The sequence below is a fragment of the Pogona vitticeps genome, chromosome 11 (assembly GCF_051106095.1).
Source record: "Pogona vitticeps strain Pit_001003342236 chromosome 11, PviZW2.1, whole genome shotgun sequence".
NCBI classification, from domain to species: Eukaryota; Metazoa; Chordata; class Lepidosauria; order Squamata; family Agamidae; genus Pogona; species Pogona vitticeps.
Window position 1 is genome coordinate 24,945,598 of NC_135793.1, and position 22,604 is coordinate 24,968,201.

The following is a 22,604-nucleotide window of genomic DNA, read 5'->3' on the forward strand; positions in this document are numbered from 1 at the left end:
CAGTCTTTGTGTTCCAGTTTCAGCCACTTTGCTGGCAGCTGATAGAAGGAGGAAGACATAATTTCCTCTCTCTAGCAGGTAACCTGAGTCTGTGGCAAGCAATAGGCAGGTAGCCAAGTGGGTTTGGGCTTCTTGTACCTTAGTGACAGTTCCAGTTAATCACTCATTTGATGCAAACTTGGATTTACTTCCTCCTTCCTGGAAGCTAGTTTGCTAGGAGACACACCTGTGGACAGAAGCTACTCCTAGGGGCTTCTTGAGCTACCTGTAAGGTTTCTTACTAACCGCTCCCATTCCTTCTGCATCATCTCGGGATGGATTTCCTGACGCAATCAACAAACTCAGCAACAGTCCAGTGCACTCCAGCAGCATGGGGAATACCCAACAAAAGAGAAAGCACAAAGAAAGAAAGAAAGAAAGAAAGAAAGAAAGAAAGAAAGAAAGAAAGAAAGAAAGAAAGAAAGAAAGAAAGAAAGAAAGAAAGAAAGAAAGAAAGAAAGAAAGAGGAAACCTTCCAGGAACCAAAGCATACTGGGAGCTGGTTGGTTTCCAAAGTTTACACTGAGCACCAGGTTTCAGCAAGCAAGGGAGTAGATCGGCTGGAAATGTGGATTGCTGCCCAGTGAAAGCAGGTGGCCGCCATCTTGGGTTCAAGCGACGGCGAACCCGGTGGTGGGTCATGCAGAAGAGCGGAGGGTCTTCTTCCTGTACTGCAAGTTGGAAAAGCCCATCAGTGTGGCTAAGATTGCATATGGGGGGGTTCCTCTGTGGTTTCTGATTTTGAGGCCAGCTCCAGCATTCACAGGTTCAGAAGGCAACCCAGCCATAAGTTGTGATGAAATGATCCCTTCCCCCCCCCCAGCCCCGGAAGGGGATGTGATTCATTCAGAAATCTGGCAGGGTCTTGAGTCAAGGCAGCTGTGACTGTGCTGTCAGGGTTTATTTTTAGGTCCCCACACATGACAATTTGGTGACCTTTCATGGAGTTACCTTCCAAATGTAGCTTCTGTATGCCCACTGTTCCAAAGAAGTAACTCATTACAGGACACAATGCAGTGTCCTGTAATGGCGCTTAGAATTCCTTCTTTCCAAGCTCAGGGACAGACTTTGCTTTAGAATCTGAATGTCCATGATTCCCTCAGTGGACATTTCCTTGGTCTGGTGGTCCAGTTTTATGCCACAGAGCTTGGAATAAGCTCCTCTTTTTCAGTCTGCTGGGCCCAGAATCACCCAGTGCGCTTGGGAAGTTCAGTAGGGCCCTGAATTTCACCGGATACAGGAAACCTAACAGAGGCCCAGCCTATTGAGGCTCTCTGTCGGCATCTCTATAATACTGCGTTATCTCTAGCGCTGTAGCTCAGGGGGAGTGCAATGGAGCGCTTTAGCAGAGAATGGCAGACACTTCACCAAACAACAAGGCCCAGGATTCTAATGGAGGCAATTAATGCCAATTAAGGTGGTATTAAGCTGCTATAATGCTTTTTAAATATTGTAATAATTTAGTGCAATTAAATTAATTTAGAATCCTAGAATATGAGTTGGAAGGGGCCTCTAAGGCCATCGGGTCCAACCCGCTGCTCAAGGCAGGAATCCCACTCCAAGCAGATCGGGCAGATAGTCGTCCAATTTTCTCTTGAACGCCTCCAGCGTTAATAATAACAACACTAATGTATTATTTAACTTTGAACTTTATTTCTTTTAATACTGCAAGCTGCCTTGGGTCCTTCAGGAGAAAGGTGGCATATAAATATTTTAAATAAACAAGTAATATGCAATAAAATAACTGCCTAGCACAGGTATATGGTAGGAGGCATCTTTGGGAAGAAGGTTCAATGTAGGCTTGTAATGACGTTTGTTTATTTAATTTGTACTTGAGGTCTTAAAAAAGCATGCTGTGCCTTTCAGCTAAAAAGGAAGCACTAAAGCCCCCTTACAAGGAAAACAATAAAAACAACAGTGACTGTCATAAAACAGAGGACAGACCAATTAAATAAACAAAACAATGACACAACAAGCATAAATAAAGAACTGCTCAGATCAGAGGGAATCCAGCAAAATAAAGCAGTCCAGAGCCCTATGGAAACTCAGAGATAACAGAATGGAGACCTCTGGATGCCTAAAACATTGGCAGAGATGCTGTCAGCCAGACACCTTCCAGTTCAGAAACTAAAATCACGTGCCAGAGAATTTCACCTGTATGATCCTTCTCAAGTAAATGAAAGAAAGACGGTGAACAGATGCTCTGACAGCAAAGCTCCGATTTCTGGACCTTTTGTCTACAGAATCCAGTCACATCATTCCACACACCATGTTGGAAGGTAGGAATAGAGAACCTGAGAACCAAGGACCAAATTAGGCCCATCTGATGTGGGCATGAAACAAAAACACACACATTAAAACCATCCCATGCCACAAGTCCTTGTAGTGGGCGATGTGGCACCTCAACGTGGGGAGTGAGAGAGGATCAGAGAGGAGAGGAGGTTGAGGAACACCCCAAGCCACACCCTCTGCTTCCTCGCTCTTTGAGTTTCTGCTGGTCCACCCAGCATCATCAAAGATAGCCAGGGAGATAATGGCTGATATACAGATATAGTACGTACCGGTAGTTCTTTCAGTTTATGATCTGGAGCTGTGGTTCATGGTTGGGGTTAGATGTGCCCAAGATATATATGGTACAGGTGCCCAAACTTCTAGCCACTGCACCATGCAGTATCTCTGTAGGTCTTCTGTTGAAATGTTGGACGTGTTTCATGTTTGGTACATCATTTGTTGTTGTTGTTTAGTTGTTAAGTAGTGTCCGACTCTTCATGACCCCATGGACCAGAGCACGCCAGGCTCTCCTGTCTTCCACTGCCTCCCGGAGTTGGGTCAAAGTCATGTTGATAGCTTTGATGACCCTGTCCAACCACCTCGTCCTCTCTCATCCCCTTCTCCTCTTGCCCTCACTCTTTCCCAACATCAGGGTCTTTTCTAGGGAGTCTTCTCTTCTCATGAGATGGCCAAAATCTTGGAGCCTCAACTTCAGGATCTGTCCTTCCAGGGAGCACTCCGGGTTGATTTCCTTCAGAATGGATAGGTTTGTTCTCTTTGCAGTCCAGGGGACTCTCAAGAGCCTCCTCCAGCACCACAATTCAAAAGTCATAGTGTGCATCAAAGCCAATGCTGAGTAAAGTCATAAAATAATCACTCAGCACCTTTTCAATAGAACTGGTGCATGGCTCTGAGGATAGCTGTCAGATTTCTATGGGGAACACGAAGACCTCTATAGAAAAACCTCGAGGGTTGATGGTTTATTACAGGTGTCTTCTTTGGAGGGGAAAATGGCTCATCCAAACCAGGCAATTGGAAACTAGATATTCTAAAAGTTGCAATAAATAAATAAATAAACATTTGCATGTTGTTGTCCAAGTAAGAAGGGTACACCAAATGTTGTCCTAAACTCCCAAGAGTGGTGATGTTTTTGTGGACGTCCTGGAACTGAGATAAGAGCTACTTCCCAGTCCGATCTAGAAGAGGTTGAATATCAGGACAAACCTCCTCACTTTTAGAGCAGTACGACAATGGGAACAATGACCTCGTGAAGTGGTGAGCGCCCCAACACTGGAGGCATTCAAGATAAATTTAGACAACCACCTGGCAGATATCCTTTGATTTGGATTCCTGGATGGCCAACTTCATTACTCTGTGATTCTGTGTTGGATAAATCATCAGCGACCTTTCTCAGCACTGGCTTTGGTGTACCACAGGAAGTCCCTTAGGAGCGGTGAGATGCCGCTTGCTTATTTTGTGGCCTGGGCTGGAGGAGAAGGCAGTCTTAGAATGAATGGGAACCGGTTGGTCTCCCACTCAGGCACCAAGCTGGCACCGATGCCTACAGGGACGTCCTGTGCTTCGGTTGAGGCTCTTCAGCACCTCCTGAGTGGCCCTTGGCTTTCAAACGCCAATGGAAGAACAAGAAGATCATGTTTACCAACAGGCTGGAACACTTTCCTTGGCCTCACCCTCTTAATTATAGGCCAGATTGTACTCCTGCCTGAAGTAGGTGGGGAAGAAAGATGAATGCCGTGTACAGAGGAAAATAAACCAAGCACTTTCTTTGTCTCCTTCTTTGCCTTCCGTAGCTCTTTCCCTCACCTGGATCAGACCATCTTTTCCTGAAGCATCTTTCCGTCGTCTGCAGCTTCATGTCCATGGCTAAAACAAGAGGATGCTACACCGAGGGTAACAGCCAAGTTTTTGTCCGGCTGAGGCCAAACAGAATGAGGAAGGCGTTCCTTCCAAAGGATTCTGGGCAACGAGACCCAAGGTGCCAGGGTATGCCTGTGGGCAGGATAAGGCCCTCCTGCATGCCTAGCTAAGCCCTTTGTGGCTGCTGGTGAGGGTGGTTTACCTTTGAAGGGACCAAAACGGAATGTCATTTTAGGGGGTGTTGTGGAGCTATCGGGCTCAAAACAGAGGCCAGTTTGCCCTCAAATCATGCATAGAAATTATTTTTGAGAGATGGAGCTTCTGGTGTTTGTTAATTTTAAATGTCAACAATGCAAAATGCCAACCCGTGGCCCATGGCTGAGTGACTCCGTTCCTTGCTGAATTCACACCTGTGACTCCCTCAGGCAGGTTTCTTTGGAGAAACCCTTAGGTGGCTTTATGGCCCTGGCTCTCCCTCGTTAGTGACCTCAAATCCAGCAAATGACTAAAGGTGTGAGAAAGAGGGAGAAAGAGATGCTTCTTGGACAACAGCTGGTGTGGCTTCCTGACCTCCCAGCATGGTAGGAATATAGGAAGCTGGCTCTAAATTGGACCCTTACCCTCTCTAGCTCAGTATTACCAACTCTGGCTGGCAGCAGGGCCTCTTGAGGGGCTCAGGGAGGACAGGCGATTTGCCACTGGATGGCGGTCTTTCTCCAAATGGCTGGGGTGGGCGAGCTTCCTTTCCAGTCGGACCCCCAAGCTGCAGCCTTCTCTGGAGCCAGGCCTCTGGGGCCCGCTTGGCCCTGGTGTCCAGTGGAACGCCTTTCCTTGATGTCGTGAGCTGCGTTTCCTCTCCTCTCCTTAGAGGATTCCTCATGGGACACGAGGCCAAATGGTTTGCAAGCATGGTTTTCCAATGCATGCATTTCTTACTGGCACCAGCGCCGTTCTCGTCATGATTTTTCAGCTGCAGTTTGAGTGGCTCAGCCTTTTTTAGCTGTGCTTTCTTGGCAGGCGAGGTTTTTTACTTCCACGCCATCAGCTTTCGAAAGGTTGCCTCCCATTCGTGGACCGGGTTGTTCCAAGGTTTCTGAGAACAACCGCTTGGGAGAAGCTGCATCTAGAAAGCAATTGTGCAACTCCCCGTCTCTGATGCCCTCAGCAGTCTTCCCCGCTCTCTCTTTCACCTCTGTCTTTCTCTCCCTGCCTCCCTCTCTGTTTCTATCTGAGGTTACATAAATCCTGTTTTCACAGGGAATGCCAAGGATTCTTCACACCCTACGCTATGCAAATGGCTCTTAGTTCTGGAATTTGCCACTTAAGGAACGAGGTGTCACTCCATGTGCCCTTTTTCTTTTGATCTGCATTTAAAAAAGCAAAATGTCCTGAACGAATGTTCCCTGGCAGCTGTTTGGATGGGAAAGCCCATTTATCTCCCCCAAAATCAAGCAAGCTTGGCAATCAAGACAAATTGCAGTGTCAAATTCCCATGCACCAGTCCGTTGTCCTCATGTCCTTTCAGGTGGAGGAAAGGCTCTAAGTGGACAGGTTTGCTACATACGGACTTTCTTGTCATGGGCACATGGCGTTCAGGCACGGACAGATCAGCACGAATGTCCTGAATTCGCACACTAAGGCAGAACGAGGCAAAGGGGAAGGCCTCGGGGCTCAATCCGAGTGTGTACCAGTCCCCGTGTTCTTCTCCTGGCACCTCCAGGTACGGCTGCAAAAGGCTGGTGTCAGGAATGCTGGAATCGGCGTGTCTAAACTTGAGATGCACAGGTTTACTTTTTGAGGGATGACAACTCCCTCAGTTCTCTTAGACGGCTGTGTGTGTGTGAACAACTCCGAGGGCTGCCATCCGCTCTTCTTCGTCCACAGCCTGTTGTTTGAGCTGGCATCGTGTTTGCTTCCCAGAGCCATGATTGAGGCAGGCGTTCAGTTCCGAGACATCAGGCGTGCAAAGCAAGCGACACTCAGCAGACGAAAACCCATTGCAGAACAAATGAGTGAATGGACAAACTCCTGGAGCGAGAAAAGCCCCTTACGTGACAATTATAGGTCTTTGGGGTTTCCTGTCGCACAGAATTCAGCCCTGATGGTGATGGACCGGCAGCCAGCATTGGTGTGAATGCCAAGGTTTGTGTTGTCTCTGTCATTAGAGAGACTGGGAGGTCAGTCACCTCAAGAGTCAGGCATCAGGATGGTGGCGCTGAAGGAGACAAGGTGTGCACCTCGCTTTTTTTTCATTTCAAATATTTTTGCCCTGCCTTGCTCCTTAAAAAGGACAGCTTATCTCGCTAAAAGATAACATTCCAAGCTAAAGACAATGAATATACAAAGGTGGCTTACCCCGTTAAAAGATAACATTTTAAAGGTAAAAAACAATAAGTATACAAAGGTGGCTTACCTCGTTAAAAGATAATATTCCATGCTAAAAACAATGAGTGTACAAAGGTGGCTTACATCATTCAAAGATCATGTTTAAAGTCAAAAACAATGATTATGCAAATACTAAAAAAATCAAACAAATACCACTCCAGGAAATGGTAAACAAAAGCAATACTAAAAACACATTCAAAACAGAACATTTTAAAAAACCTGATACATGCAATGTTGAGCTTACTGGGAAGGAAAAGTGTGCTATAAATGGAACAACAAAATAATATATACCTCACAACAGACTTTTTGTTACGAGAAACAAAACCATCTCTTTTTTTTTTATCGTGTAGCAATTTCATCACTTCCCAACAACAGCCAGGCCATCCATGGCAAGGATTTCTTAAGCGCCTCTTTTAGTTTTTTGTTTGTTTGTTTACATGCTTTTAAAAAAAATCTATTGTGAACTTAATGACTGCTGAAAAGCAAATAAATCGTGGATGCTTGCCTTTCACACACTTGGCGGTTGGGTTTGGTAAACGAAGGAGAAATCTCAAGTTACGGGGAGACAAGGGCGTTCTCTCCCTGGGCAGCATCGATTCAGCCTTGATTCTGTCAAAATCAAAGCTGCAAAGAGAAGCAAGCTGAGTTACTTGAGATGTGACCATCTCGAAGCCTATGGGGAAGAGGCAGAAAATGCAGGGAACTATTCCTGGCTAGCAGCTTTTCTACTAAAATAATTTCTAGCCCAAATATGCCACCAGCTATTTATTCAGCCGCCTTTGATGGAGGGCTTCTCCCTCCTTAGGAGAGGACTCTGTACAGGAGGGTGCTGTTACAAGGTGGCCCCCTTCCCTCTTTATGGGGGGGACAGTCCTCCCTTTCAAGGTGTCCTCTGTTTGGTGGCATGTCCCATCCAAGTCTCACGTAGAGATAAAGGAGAGGAAAGAGGGAGGTCAGAGAGACTGAAGCTGCCCATGGCCCATAGGGAGCAGCACCTGGGAAGCAGAGTGCATTTTAATTTTGCATCCCTCTTGAAATATAAGGTATTTAAAACCATTTAAAACCCAACAGCAAAAAACGTTCAGACATTCAAATAGTTAAAACGATTGAATTCAAACCTGTGCAACTAATGAGTTATTCAAATTTCTCCCTCTCATCTCTGAGGCAGACATTGCCAAACTATTATGATCTCCTTCGGACTTCTCACAATATGTTTGGAAAGTAATTTGTTGTTGTTGACTATGTTCAGAGATGCAATGGTTAATTTGTTGGTTTCTTTTTTAAAAAAACTTTCCAATGCATTTTTATAAAATAAGCTTTGGGACTGATAAGAGAAGGGTGTTAAACTCCGGAAATTCCTGTTTGAATCCCCTTGACAATATGCCTTCTAAAAATGTAACTGTTAGAAGTAACTACAAAATGGCACTCATTACACACAGAATGTAGTTTTGTTTCCTCCTGTTACATCACTTTTGAAATGGAACTTGGGTATGCCTTCTCTGCTGATGAAAAAAAAGCAACATATTACAAGTAACTACATCACTTGTAACTTGTTACTTACAAACTGGGGCATGAGTCACTAACAGGACTCTTTGCATATTCTTGGTCGTGCTTTGGTCTTATCCAGGGGGTTTCTTCTGATAACCTTTTTATTTCTGCCCCCAGTTCACTGTATTGAGTAATGTTATATTCTATGTTATACAAGGAAGGAGGTGAATGGACTGTTGAAAAATCTGGATATTTCTCACCAAACGGATCTGAAGAGAGGGTGTTCTTTCAAACCTGGGAATCCCCGTTCTGATACAAGTTGAACAACATTGTCTTCCATGAGTGAAGATTTGCACTACAGAACAGGTTTCGTATACAATGTTGCATGCCAGGAAACCCGGAAGAATGCTCATAGGATTAGGGGTTAGGACAGTCACAGTTGATGAGTTATTCTAATGAACCCATTAAAAGGGTAGGGTGTGTGGGTGCTGTTTCAAAACTTTCCCAGAGACTGAGGCATTAAAATGCCTTTTGTAAATGCATTCTCTTTCCTTATTGCCTGTGTGGAGGCACTCTAGGATAGAGAGCTGCAGCAGCCCAAAAAGAGAAGAAGAAAAAAAAAACTAGCTGAAGATTTGCATATTCCCTGTCCTACTAAACACTGTGTCCAGTGCATAATTGTCTTCTAAAGAGTGCCCCTCCATGGATGCTAGTCATCACACAAAACATGGCAAAGTTACTTTTTTGGACTACAAAAATCTCTCTGGCAGCACGAGCCACCTGAAGCATCCCACGGTAAGAGGTGTGGATGGGATGGGTCAACATTCTGTAGGAGAGATGCCCAGACAGGTAGCAAGGCCTTAAACCATTTAGGGCTTTAAATGTCAACATAAGCACCTTCAACGTGACCCGGAAGCATACAGGCAGCCAGTGTAGATGGGCCAGGACAGGTGATCTATGGTCACCTTGCGATGTTCCAGAGACCAGTCTGGCAGCTGCGTTCTGCACCTGCTGGAGCTTCTGAACTGCCTTCAAGGGTAGCTCCATATAGAAAGAGTTGCAGTAGCCTATTTTCAAGATCACAAGCACGTGGACCACGTGTCTTTGTGCTTCACAACCTACCTCCCCATCAAATCCAAATGGTGTTCTAGAATGCCCTGCACCCACCAAATTTCCCTGCAGGTCTTTTTCTTTTCTGTTGTACCCCCCTGTTATGTCTTCTCACTGTTTTGCTTCCTTGTTTGCCTTGGAGCTGATCCTTGTTTGCCTTTGAGCAGCTAAAGGGCCTTGAAACGGAAAAGCAAATGCTGAAGGGGAAATCCACCTCTGTAAGATGCATTTCCTACCTTGATTGGTTAAAGAGAGAGAGAGAGAGAGGAGAGAGAGAGAGACCCAATATATGCCTTTGCTGCTACCCAACAACATTCCATGCTTGATAGCAACATGTTTTGAAAAGGGTGCAAAAACAACGTGAATTTCTTCTAAATGTATGTGTTGCCACTTTTCAGAAAACTGACCCAATGAATTCCTCTCCTTTGCCCCCTCCTGTTCCCTCCTTCCTCTAGAAGGAAGCATTCAAATTAATCCCCCTAAAAAGTACTGCCCTAATAAGCTTTTCTTAAAAAACAAAAACACAGACTTCACTTTCTCCTTCTGTCCCTCCACAGAGAAGCAAAAGAAAAAAAAAATCCCAGTCATTGAAACTGGACAGGAAATATAAAGCAGTCAGCTTCGCTTTGGTTCAGTCCCAGGGATTGCATGTACTGGAAACAAACCAAAACAGAGCGATCCTACCTGCATCAAAACAAGAGTAGGCCGAGACAAGGAGCCAGAAAGATGTGTGGATAAGAATACTGTGGGGACAAGCTGGTTCATGGTGCCCCTTAGGTCCTCGAGTTGCTGGCCAAAGGAGCAAACCAGCCCATCTCCAAAGGGCCCCTACAGTCACTCCCTCGGACTTCTAAACTGCTCTAATATTTTGGTTGGTCCTAATACAGTTACTTCTGAAGTAGAGACTTTTGATTACATTTAGCTTTATCCCCCCCCCCCCCGGGGGAGGGGCTGGCCAGCAAATCTATCTTTTTTTCTTCTGCAGTCTGCTGTACACAATACCAGATTCATACATCAAGGACTGAGCCTCTTGCTGGAGGGAGAACATTCTCTACCCTTCAGCCTGTAGGTCATACTTGGTCACACTCAAATTTGGGCCCCATCGACAATGGAGGTGGCAGCTTTGATTGTAAGAGGGCCGACACATTTCTCTGCATTTTTTGCTCTGTCTGCATCACAAGCTTTCTGGTTTTGGCCAAGACGAGAAGTAGAGATTTGAGTTGCAATTACTGTAGTGTTTGTATGTTTAGGAACAGAGACTCTCTCTCTCTCTCTCTCTCTCTCTCTCTCTCTCTCTCTCTCTCTCTCTCTCTCTCTCACTCACTCACTCACTCACTCACACACACACACACACACACACACACACACACACACACACACACACACACACACACACACACACACACACACACACACACACACACAGAGGTCCCATACCAATATGGCTTCCTTAGTGTGCTCTGATCCCCACCCTGATTCATTCAATCCCATCCTCATCTGTGTTTTGGAAGGGAGTAAAACCATAGGCCTCATGGCAACAGTATCTGGCCCAATTTCTGAATTTCATTCCTCCCTCACCCTTACATTCGATGTCACCTAGCCTGGAGCAGAGTCCCCGAAGGTTGCACCCTTTTGTGGCATTTCGGATCACTCGCCTTGACTTCCCTGTGCAGATTGCAGTGGATGTAAGGAGGTGAGAGAAGGTCTTCGATCCAAGCCTTGGCTCTCCCAAAAGAAAGGGACCAAAAAGTACAGAAATGGCAAGGATCCTGCAAGTGGATAAGCAAAATCCAGCCGGACTGACTGTTGTCTATATTTTATTCATTTATACCCCGTCTTTCTCCTTAAAAGGAGCCGAGTTGGCTTCCATCATTGAAAGCCAGGATTGAAAGCTAATTACACGGAGTAGACAATATCTTATCTTAGACCTGCAGAGCTGGAAGGGACCCTCAGGATGATTGAGTTCAGTCCCTCTCAAGAAGGCACACTGGGGGAATCGAACTCCCAACCTCTATTAAAAGGGTCACTGAATACAATACTAAAAAAACATAAGCAGCACAAAAATACATGCAAAGCAATGAAGGCACAACCATCCATTTAAAAAGCCCATTCAGGCAGCCCGTCATTAAGGGAAAGCTTGCCGGAAAGGAAAGGTCTTGGCCTGCTTGCAGAAGGGCATCTAAGATGGGGCCAGGCTGGCCTCCAGTGGGAGGGAGTTCCAGAGTCTAAAGGAGCAACCAGTGAGAAAGCTCTCTCCTGGGTCCCTACCAAACACACCCGTGAAGGTGGTGGGACTGAGAGCAAGCTCTCTCCTGATAAATCATGGAGTGCCTGGTTTTCTGCTCCTCCTGGCTCCGGAGAGCAGTAATTTTCTTTCCACCTTTACTCCCGTCAGCAATGGATGTGATGCGTCCAGAAGGGGTCTGGACTCAACAGATGTATCCAGATCCTCTCTGTCAGACTGGACTGTTGGAGCAAACGTCCTGGCCAAGTGGACAATTCTAGGAACTGTCACTCAAGGTGGGAACTTTTTGTGTGTAGCGGAGAACCGCCGGCTGCCAAGGCAGAGAACTGGGAATGTGAGGGATCGAGGCTGGAGCCACCCTATAAGGCAGTCGCTTGGCAACCAGAAGTGCCCCTCAGCATTCCAAAGAGGCTGAGAGAAGTGCCCTGATGGGATGCAGCCGCTTCTCTCTGGGAGAAAGAGTTGAGACAAGGATCGTTTCTCCTGCCAGCTGCCAACTCTGGCCCTGCTTGGAGGATGATTCTGGGCAAGGCTGGACAGACAGACCTTCGAAAGGGCGAGGGTGGAGGGGGGTGAAGGGAGAGACAGGCTGTAGCTCAGGGGGCAGAGCGTGGGGATTGCTTCCAGGGAGCCCCAGGGGATGCGTTCCTATTTAAAATGTTCTCGGAGAGGACCGCTGGGAGAAGGAACTTGGACGGAGGCCCTGGGCAGAGGCCGTCTGTCGCCTGGCGCCGAACTGCGTTAAGAGGACGAAGGTCCTTCGCTCGGTCCCGAAAAGCCAGCCCTGGGTCTTCATGTTGTCTAGGCAAGGCTGGAGACTTTCTCTCAGCTGAGGGCTCCATCTTGGGGTCACGTTCCAGGGGGTGGCAGGCCATGAGGGGAAACGGGAGGGCCAAAGATACCAGCTAGACTGACAGAAAGAGCAGCAGATTAGAACCCGGGAGAGCTGGGTTCACATCCCCACCCAGCCAGGGAAACGTGTGGGGAGTGGCTTTGCTAAAAACCACTCACTGAACCTCACACAAACCTTGAAATCCGTATTTGGGTGGCCATCATCGTCTTAGACCTGCAGAGATGGAAGGGACCCTATAGGTCATCCAGTCCAGCCCCTGTCAAGGAGGCCCGGGGGCAGGAATCGAACTCCCAACCTTTGGCTCCACAGCCAGAGACCTAAACCCCTAAGCTCTCCAGCACTTCGATCAGATTTGACGTGATGGCACATGGCAAAAAGAACAAGATACCGTCCGATTTTAGCTTAAAGCTCTGCAAGACATCTCCATGCAGTTGCGCGCTCCGAACACACCTTTGCTGAATTTCAAGGATTTGTTTTCGGTGTCAAGCCCGTGGATCAAGACCTCTTGTTTCAGTAACACGCCAGTCTGTCTTTCTTTCTTCAACCTTGTCTGAATACCTCGTCTCCACTCCAAGATCTTTCTTCTCCTTATGTTTCAATGAGGTCTTGAAGCAAAATTTCAGAAATTGACCTATTTTTTTGAGGGGGGGGGGGAGATATAATTCCCAGACTCTCCCAGCCACCACGGCTCAATATTCTAGGACGCTGTCGTCTACAATGAATTAATCTCTGAACAGACGTCGGTGTGCCAGAAGCAAGACAAAGACTGGTTTGGGATGGCCAGACAACCTATACAAAGGTCCAGAGAGAGACGTGTGGATGTGAACCAAGGGACAAACCGAGAACAAGATTGCTGACGTTTGGAGACTCGGTTTCTAGTGCCCTGGGTATCTGTTGGAAATCTGTTGCCCTCTGGTGTCAAACGAAGGAAAGGCACAAAATTAATCTAAACCCAAAGGAAACAAAACAAAACAACATTTAATACAAAAACAGGTTGACGTGTCTGCAAAAGCTTACATTAAAACATAACGGTGAGCCTTTAAGGTGCCACCTGTTTTTTGTCTTTTGGAAATGTTTTGTTCGGTTTGGCTCCTTTGGATGTTGCCGGCTGGGCTTGCACAGACTGACACGGCTCCCTCTTCGAAAACTACAAATTAATCTGACTCAGTGCTTTTAAGGATAATTAACTGTCTGGTTTTCTTGGATCACAACGCAGTTCACCTTATAAAATCTGGGACGACACAGGCTTGAGCTCCCTTGCCCTCCGCGAGAGCCAAGCCCCGTCTGCTCCAGCGTCCTGTTTCCCTGGCTTTTGCAAGATATGAAATCCCTTCCGCGGAGCTTGGCACTCCGAGTTCCAGAACCCACCCCACCCAAAGCTTGGCCACCATCCAGGCTGCCTGGAGACTCTGGAGGATGCAGAGGGGAGAGAAGGAACTTTCCAAGATTAGCCCAGCTTAGCTCTCTCCCTCTCTTCATTCAGGTCCACCCTTCGTCTGCCCCCCTCTTGCCAACAAGTTAGCTTATCTTCATCCCCCCCCCCCCATGATTCTAACCATCATTATCTTAATAATTTTATAATAGATTGCTTTAAAATGAAAAGTGCTATAGAAATGTGTTTTTTTTTTAAAAAAAAATGGTGGATGGATCAATGTAATGGATGGATTGTATTTTTGCTTCTTAAGAAGTTCCACCATTGTTTAAGGCCTGGAGTAGTGGCCGTCCAGAGACTCTAACTGGCCGCTCTCCAGCTAGAGTTTTATCAGCCCAGTTAGAAAGTCAAAATCCAGGCAGGTTGTGGATGATGGAGAGGGAGGTAAGCGCTCTTTGGTTAACGGTCAGCTTTGCTCACACATTAGGGTTCGAGCTTGTATAGCAAAGCAGATGCTGATGGAATTTTCCTTGTCATGTCTGTCTACACCGGTGGTCCCCAACCTTGGGTCCCCAGATGTTCTTGGACTGCAACTCCCAGAAATCCTGGGCAGCAGAGGTGGTGGTGAAGGCTTCTGGGAGTTATAGTCCAAGAACATTTGGGGACCTAAAGTAGGCCTAGAGCAATGGGTTGGCAACTTCAGAAGGTCTTGGCGGGGGAGCACTTCCATCCCTGAAATTTTCAAAAGGTACACACAATTTTGGAGGGTATGCCCTATTTTATTGCAAAACCTGCCCTCCTAGAGGCTTGCAGGAAAGAAAACGTCATTTATTGGTCATCGTTTGGGACATGGGGACATCTCGGTGCTTGGCGATGTGTACAACTCTGGGGTTGCAATTTGCCCATGGCTTGCCTAGAGTGGCCACAAGGGCTGATTCAGCATGCTGCTCCTTTTTATGCCAGCGAGCCCCTGCTTTTCCTGGGATGTGACCTGGACTTGCCTTTTGAAGCAACGTTTGTTTCTACCCAGGACGAGGTGGAAAGGACGCCTTCTGTTCCCCATCCAAAAAACAAAAACAAAAACCCCAACTGGTGGACATGCAGAGAGAAGCATTAGCTCTTACCCCAAGCCAGAAATGCTTAATGCTGAGCAGAGGAGATGTCTGCAAGCAATGGGCTTCTTTCATTCCTACCCCACTAACCCTGATTCCGACAGCCGAGCTGGTCAAATTCCTGAGCAAAGCTCTGGAGAAGGGCCAGGAGCAACAGAGCGACAAAAGCCAGAAACTTCTGGAGGACTTGTGCAAGAATCAAGAATCGCTCAAAGGAAATCGCTCCAAACCCAGGGAAAGCTTTGGGGTCTCTTGGGACCTCTTGGAGGTCTTGAATCTCAACTCACCAGCCCTGGCTAGGCTTTGGATAACAGTGTGGGGCCCCTGTGGGGTTGCGGTAAATGCTGAAGTTCAGACATGTCCCCGAGGCCATGCCACCGAGCCTCACAGCCACAACAAGGCATATTTCTGTCTCCCTTTTCTCTGTTTACAGTTAGCAGTGCTAACCCAGTAGGCAAACCCTCCGCTATTCAATGCAGACACCCAACATGAACCGATGAAGGAGCTTGCTTAACTAAGAGAAGTTTGCAGCCGTTTACAGGGCACGATGGCCCATATTTTGGGCAATGGCCTGAAGCAAGAGTTGAAAGTTTAATGTTGGGAAGACTGAGGGTGCGATCCGATGGGGAAATAGCTTTTGTTTCTGTCTGCTTGCGAACTATCTCCCAGCAACCACACAATGTACATGAGTTCATGAACCAGCCTGACCCTGCTCCATGCGCAAGCTGGACACTTTTGAGTCATCTGGTGGAGGTGGGCTGGAGGGTTTCCCCCCATGGCGTGGAGGGGCACCTTAGAAGGGAGGTCAGTCCTAGCAAAGGGACCCTTTCTGGTGTGATCAGCCACAATCCTTTCACGTTGTCTGATGGTGCCTTCGAATAAGGAGGCTTTGTGCGCAGACAAGAGCTTTGAGTTTAGTACGGGATTTATATTGTTCAGGTGGAGGAGCAAAGAGTTTTCTTTACAGCTGCAGTCTAACCACCTTTGAAGGAAACTGTAATAAAAGGGCGCCATGTGGTCAATACAAATGAAAGAGTAGGCAATACTTTTATAGACCGCTAAAGGAATCATCATGCAACCTGTGAGCTTTCATGAATCAGGACCACTTCATTAGGTGTGTCCCAGTGTGAAGAACTTAATGTCCAGAAGCCCATCGCAAGATGGGTTTTCCCAGGAAAGTTACTCTTAGATGGAAGGTCCATCAGTTCTTCACACTGGTGCACGCCTGACGAAGTGATTCTGATCCATGAAAGCTCGCAGATGATACGTTGCTTTTTTCTGTGGCCTCTAAAGTATTCTATACTCTTGCATTTTTCAGTTGAAACTTTTGGCCATCCCAGGTCTTTAAAAGTAACACATCTTATCTGGCCCAAATGTTTACAGCCCACAGAGGCATCCGATAAAGGGGCTCCAGGTGGTACATGAAAAGATGTGCCGAAGTAAAGTCTTTACGGAGCTGCAAGACTGTTTTTTCCCCACGCCTGTGAGCAGTCCTTCAAGCACTGGAATGCAAGACCCTCCCCGCCCGCCACTGTTTCCTCTGCCAGTATTTGGAAAAATGCTGCTTTTGAGTGAGTGGCCGGCAGGATCAGTTTCTTCCCAGCAGGAAAGGCAGAAGAGTTGCTGATTCTGTTCGGCTTGGAAGTCAAGCGTCTGTCAAGACTTCCACTCCCTTCTTCATTCCACAAGGTTGATCTCTCCCACACTCACGTGTTCTGTCCAGCACCTGGGGAGAAATATTAGACTACAGAACCCAGAATCCCCCAACAAAGACCAGTGTCTCCACACAACATACCCTGGTGGAATGTCTCACGCAGGATCCGGAAGCGATCTGTCAATAGACAAGGAATTCCCAGGAGCCAGGAATGTGCTAGTGTGAGAAAAGCATATTTATTTTTTATTTGTTTTTCTTTTCTTTTTAAGAGCAAGGTCAGATCAGGACTTAGAGCTGAGAAAATGAAGCTTGACAATTACAGGGTGTCACGGGCCGAGGTCTTTGGTGTACATTTCACATTTAGGATGTTTCCTGCTTCCTTGGAATCAAAGGATTAGTATCTTGGAACTTCTCTGTCTCTCTAGAGCAGCAAAAGGATAGTAACTTTGGAAAGGAGGGAGAGCTAATCAGCTCCATTTGAGTTATGCATGTACACATGCACCGTCCCTGTTCAAAAAGAGCAGGGAAAAGGCTAGAGTCAACCTCAGCTACTGGTCAAGGTGCTTGGGAGGCCATTTTATAGGGTTTTAAAGGCAAAAATGAATTGGTGAATTGTTTCCTTGATTCATCAGAGAGGAAAAAAATCATACATTCGTTATTCAACGAATCACGAATCAAAACAAATCTCAATTTTTTCCCCCTATTTGTGCTCCTCTCTAGTTGAGATGGCTGCAGATTACTTTCTGACTTGGAGACGGTCTGCCTGGGGAGGAGCAGCTCCACTTACACCCTGCCTGCCGGCTTCTTCCTTCAAGCAAAGAGTTGCCACCTTTCTGAACAGAAAAGTTGTCAAGATCCACCTTTGGAGCTCCTGATACAGTTTTAAGTTCATGTCTCCCTGATTACGAAGGAAGGCTGAGCTTTTTAGCATCTGCCGCATCTTGTCAGAGCTTAGGAAAGTAACCTTGCGGACGAACCTCCCAGCAGGCTGGCTGGAGGATTCTGCCATACCAACCCACCACCCCTAGCTTTTCCGAGCACGGGCTTCGTGGCTGATAAAAGAATGAGTCCATGTTTTGTGGCAGAAGCTTTCACGGGAGAGCCATCCATTGGATGCTTCAAGTCCACCAAAGCTCTTGAAGAAGTTGTGGAGCGATTTTACCTCTCAGGTGGGGCAGTTGTACTTTTAGGCAGGTCTCCTTAGAACGATCCTTCCACCAGCAGAGCCCTTCTGTATGGACTGATCTCAAGAGATCTGGAGGTGAAAGGGCTCTGCTCCCTAGGATCTTCCAGTGATGATGAGGTTGTGTCCCCACGTGGCTTCTGATTACTGCAATCCTAATAGTGTTCTCAAGGGATGCAAGATGTTCAGTGAGTGGTTTTGCCATGGCTGAGCAATGATTTGAATCCAGATCTCTTGGTCCAGCACCCTACCTGAGACACCCCAGTGGCTCCCCACCTCTGCCAGTAAAAGGGGCAGAGTGAGAGAGGAGCCGGGTCATGCCAGATCCAAGCCTTCTCCAGTCAGGAGACACAGCCACTGCACGGGTATGAAAGACTCGGGCAGGATTCTTCCTAAAATTGTATGACCTTCTTGGCTGGGAAGTCTCAGAATTCAGCCCCGCTACAGCCTCTGGATTTGTTTTCCCTCCCTGCCTGTTGAAACAAGGGAGCTTCAGTGGTTGCTGGATCCTCTCCCATTTGGGCAGAACATTGGCAGGCGGTGCCGAAAAAAAGCCTTTCGAAATGTTCGCCGCCTCCTTTCCAGGCCAGGAAGGGGAGAGGCGAGCTCCAGCTGGCCGCAGGCCCCCCTTGCAAGGCTCCCCCCCAATGTTCAGTCTCATAAATCAAGGGCCTGCCGGAGTGCAGCCATGATCGGCCACAGCTGCTGGACGGAGTGGGGTGGGGAGAGGGGAGGGGAAAAGGAACACGCAGTCCCAAACCATGTTTCTTAAGAGAACACACGGCTTGTAAACAAGCACCGTCTTTGCCAGTGATAGGAAGCCTTCCCCGTGGGCGCGCCTGCGTCTCCTTCGCACACCTTTGAGGAGTCTATCAGGGCAAAACAAAAAGAAAAATTTAAAAAGAGAGAAAAGAAGCAGAAGCATTATGGCACCTTAAAGAGTAACAATTGTGTTTTGATGTGAGCTTTCGTGGGCCTCCTGAGCCCACTTCGTCAGACCTACCAGGTGGAAAACAGGAATTAACACCTTAAAACATTCACGCTGGACTCTTGAGAGTCAAGGGTGTCCTGTTTCATTTCGCACGTGCCCTAATTTCTGGAAACATTCCAGCAAGAGACACAGAACCAGACAAAAGCAGAGAGAGAGAGAGAGAGAGAGAGAGAGAGAGAGAGAGAAGAACTTTAAAGATCTACTGTGGCTTTACAGAACTGAAAACCAAAGAGAAGTCATCATAAATTATGACGTGTGTAATGTGCAGCCAGACACTCCTATCTATCAAGAGACCAGCATGAATGTTTTAGGATGTTCATCCTGTTTTCCACCTCATGCATCTGACAAAGTGGTCTAAGAAGGTCCACGAAAGCTCACATTAAAATATAATTGTTAGTCTTTAAGGCGTCACAATGCTTTTGTCTCTTTTTAATTTTTCGTTTGTTCGTGGCCTGGTGTGCTTGCACACACTATCATGGCCACCTCTTCCAAAACTTTAAAAGGTGCTTTCCATAAATCGAGCATCTGTCGCAAAACTGCGGGATCCTAAGGCTAGCCAGCCTCCTTGAAAGTGCAGAACCTGGGGAAATTCTTTATTTTGGGGGGGGGGGTGTCACACCGGTTGACTTCCCGAAAAGCAACTTCCTCAGTTTTGTCCAGATGGGATTTTGAAAGGGAATTCTCTGGCAACAAAAGTGAAAAGGTTTGGAATTTCACTCTACAAGAGCTGAGCACCAATAAATCATGAATCCCTACAGTGGGGTAGAGTCTGCATTTTTTTTAAAAAAACGGACCTTCTGCAAAAAGCTACATTTTGACAAATCTGAAGCAAAGCTGATTTACATGCTGGCTGCTCTGGCAGGCGGACGGGGGCCTTTCTAGTGGCCTCTTCTCAGATTGTTTGAAGCAGGGGATTGATGACCATCTGCCGGCAAACCAGGAGCCGCAGGACAGACCCATCATCCTCTCATCAGGTCTTGTTTCATCGAGTTGTCAGGAAATGGCATCTTACAGCTTCCTAGACAAGGAGTGGATCTACTTGCAAACTGATGAAGCTTAAATTTCAGGGCCCTAATCTTGGAGGGGCCCCAGAGACAACTTTAGTCCCACATTTTAAAGAAATTTGTGGTGATCTGCTGTGGAATAACCCCATTGAAGAAGATCACAGTGGTTTCTAAGACTTTGGTTGAGAAAGGGGGGCACAGAACAGTTCAAGCTTCGGGGCCCCCAAAATGTAGGTCCACCACTGTTCCCAGAAATTGCTAGGAAGGGTTACTGCAGCCTTCCCTAAAACCAGCCCCCTCCCGGAGGTGTTAGGCTACAGACCCCTTCTTCTTACAGGCAGCATGGCCACCGGTAATGATGGTAGCTGTGGTCCGAGGCCACTGTTTTGAAGAATGCTGAGATACAACTCAATGGACCACACATTCCCATAGGGTTTTACCACCATTTTCAGAACTGGATCAAATAGCTTTTTAAAGCTCGCCATTAGAAGCCTCCCTCAAGCTGCCAGGCATCCCCTCCAGCCTGCAGGGAGACATTTTAAAAACGCACAATAATAATAAGGCGGGGGGGGGGGGAAGAGCTACATGGAAACTATTGGGTTAAGCAGCCCTTAATGGGTATCCCTTTGTGTCCTTATCTTGCCCCATGGGAGCATTACGAAACAGCAAGGAAGGAAACCGGACCAGCTCAGCCACCTTGGTCATGTCAAGCAACTGTGGGATTGTCATGTTCTTCAGATGTTTATTGCCCCTGAATAATTCTACCCCTGATTTTTTGCTTTAAAGGCACAATAAAAACACATGACTGCTTTTTCTGCACAGAAGTCTCTCAAGACACTGAAAACATAGACAGTTTGGTGTTGTGGGAAACAAGGGAAGAACAGAGAGAGAGATGCCCAACATTGTCTTAAATCCCTTCCAGATGCTGCTCAAGGAACCCATAGAGGGGTCTGTGGCCTGTCTGTGTCTCCTCTTTGCTCTGCGCCCACCAGGGACTTGGTGGTTTTGAGAGAGCTGGTCTGGCTGGAGCAAAAGATTTCCCGGTTACTGTTGAACCGGTAGAGGCTCAGCTTAAACAAGTGTTGCAGTTTGTCCCGGAATTGTCTTCCGATGAAATAGTACAGCAGCGGGTTGATGCAGCTGTTGGTGAAGCCCATGGAGAGCCCGAACGGCAGAGCAGCATCGAGGACAGACGTGACTTGGCAGTTGCTGATCACAGACATCCATGACAGGGCGTCCAGAAATGTCAGGACGTGGAAGGGGAGCCAGCAGATCAAGAAGGCCACCACCACGGCGGCCACCAGCTTCAACGCGTGGTCCCTCATTTGCTTGGATTTCCGAAAACCCCGAGCCTTCATCAGGTGCACGCGGATCCATACGTAGCACGCCATGATGATGGCCAGAGGGATCAGGAAGCCCAGGGTGTTTTTCATCAGGGCTGTTCCCGCCGACCAGTCGGAGTACTTCTCCGAAGGATAAGCCATGATGCAGGCGGTCACGTCCAACTCTTTGATGTATTTGGTGTCCCGGAAGTAGAAGGTGGGCAGAGATGCCAAGGCGGCCAGCCCCCAAACCACCAGCACAGTGGCGAACGCCTGCTGGAGCGTCCCCTGCTGGGACTGGAATGGGTGGACAATGGCCTGGTAGCGATTCATGCTCATGCATGTGATGAAGAAGATGCTGGCGAACATGGTCAGGCAGAGGACGGAGCCCGAGAGCTTACACATCACCGAGCCAAAAAGCCAGTTGTATCCGTAGGCGTAGTAAACGGCCCAGAAGGGGACTGTCGTCATAGCTAGGAGATCCGCCACAGCCAGGTTGAGGAGGTAGACGTTGGCCACCGTCTTGGGGTTCCTCTGCCAACACAGCACGGCGATCACGATGCTGTTCCCGACCAGCCCAAGGATGAAGATGATGCAGTAGAGGACCGGGATGAGAACAAACTGGTAAGTGGAGGGGAGGATGGGGCAGGGGGACGACCGGGCTGAGACGTTGGTTGGGGACGGGTGGAGAAGATCCTGGAAGGTCCCTCTGGTAGCCGTGGCGAGAGAATCGTTACTGGAGTGCATGTTGGCCTCTGGCAGAGGGACGTGAGCTGGCCGAGATCTCTCAGGCATGCAAGCTGTCGGCTGCACTTTCTTCAACCGCTAAGGCCTTTTTCGGAGAGAAGAAGCAATAAAGCGCAATGCAATCAGGAACAAAAGAAAATATCCCGGAATCACAAACTGCACACTTGAGAAATACAGGTGCTTAGAAAAGTTACTCTTTTGGACTACAGCTTCCATGCTTCCTGCTGGCCGGAAGACTCTGGGAATCACGGCTCAGCAAGGAAATGTCTACAACGTCTGAGGAATACGTTACAATTGTTCTTAGTTTACCCTCTGAGAAGATTAATGCTTATCACACCATGACTCTACCTTCAGATTTTTGACTCAGCTGAACGGAGAATCAGCAGGTCAGTTTACTTTTGTGAAAAGTGATCCTTTATAATGTGCAGGCACATAAGGTTTATAGTGATATATATAAATATTTGCTTATATGATTTCTATACCACTCTTTGATGCAGAAGAATTCCCATAAGTTAGCTTCCTTTAATACATATATTAAAGGATAGACAGTGGCTGATATTAATATCTTACAATATAATTAAAAAAAACAAACAAACAAGCCAACCTTTCAAAATAAAACTCAAAACAGAAGATGAAAGAAACAGTGGTTTACCTTGGGCAACGTTCAGACTCTAGTCAACAGTAGACCACGTTGGGTCCGCCACCATGGTCTGGCCGCTCAGCAAAATCTTAACCGTCTCTAGCTTCTTTCTCCGGCTTGCTTTTTCTTCCCACAGAGCTGAATGCACCTTAATTTTAAGACTGGAAATGAAACGCCTGTCCAGAGGAAGGTAGCGGTCCAGTTTTATGGTAAAGCCTCAAGATGTGCCTGCTTTCTCCACAAAGCCCCGCAGATAGGAAGGTGAACAGAAAATCCTTTGCAAAAGTTACAGCTGTGCTGGATCTGCGGC

At 47.3% G+C, this 22,604-nt stretch overlaps 1 protein-coding gene across 1 annotated transcript; it reads right to left on the minus strand.

Annotated features, from left to right (window-relative positions):
- Positions 1 to 19,781: 19,781 nt before the first annotated feature.
- AGTR2 (angiotensin II receptor type 2) lies at positions 19,782 to 22,604 on the minus strand. The gene is made up of 2 exons (XM_020795806.3): positions 22,307 to 22,604; positions 19,782 to 21,739 (listed from the first exon to the last, which is right to left on the minus strand). Exon 2 carries the CDS (start codon positions 21,700 to 21,702, stop codon positions 20,515 to 20,517), a length of 1,188 nt encoding a protein of 395 aa, XP_020651465.3. The 5' UTR covers positions 21,703 to 21,739; positions 22,307 to 22,604; the 3' UTR covers positions 19,782 to 20,514.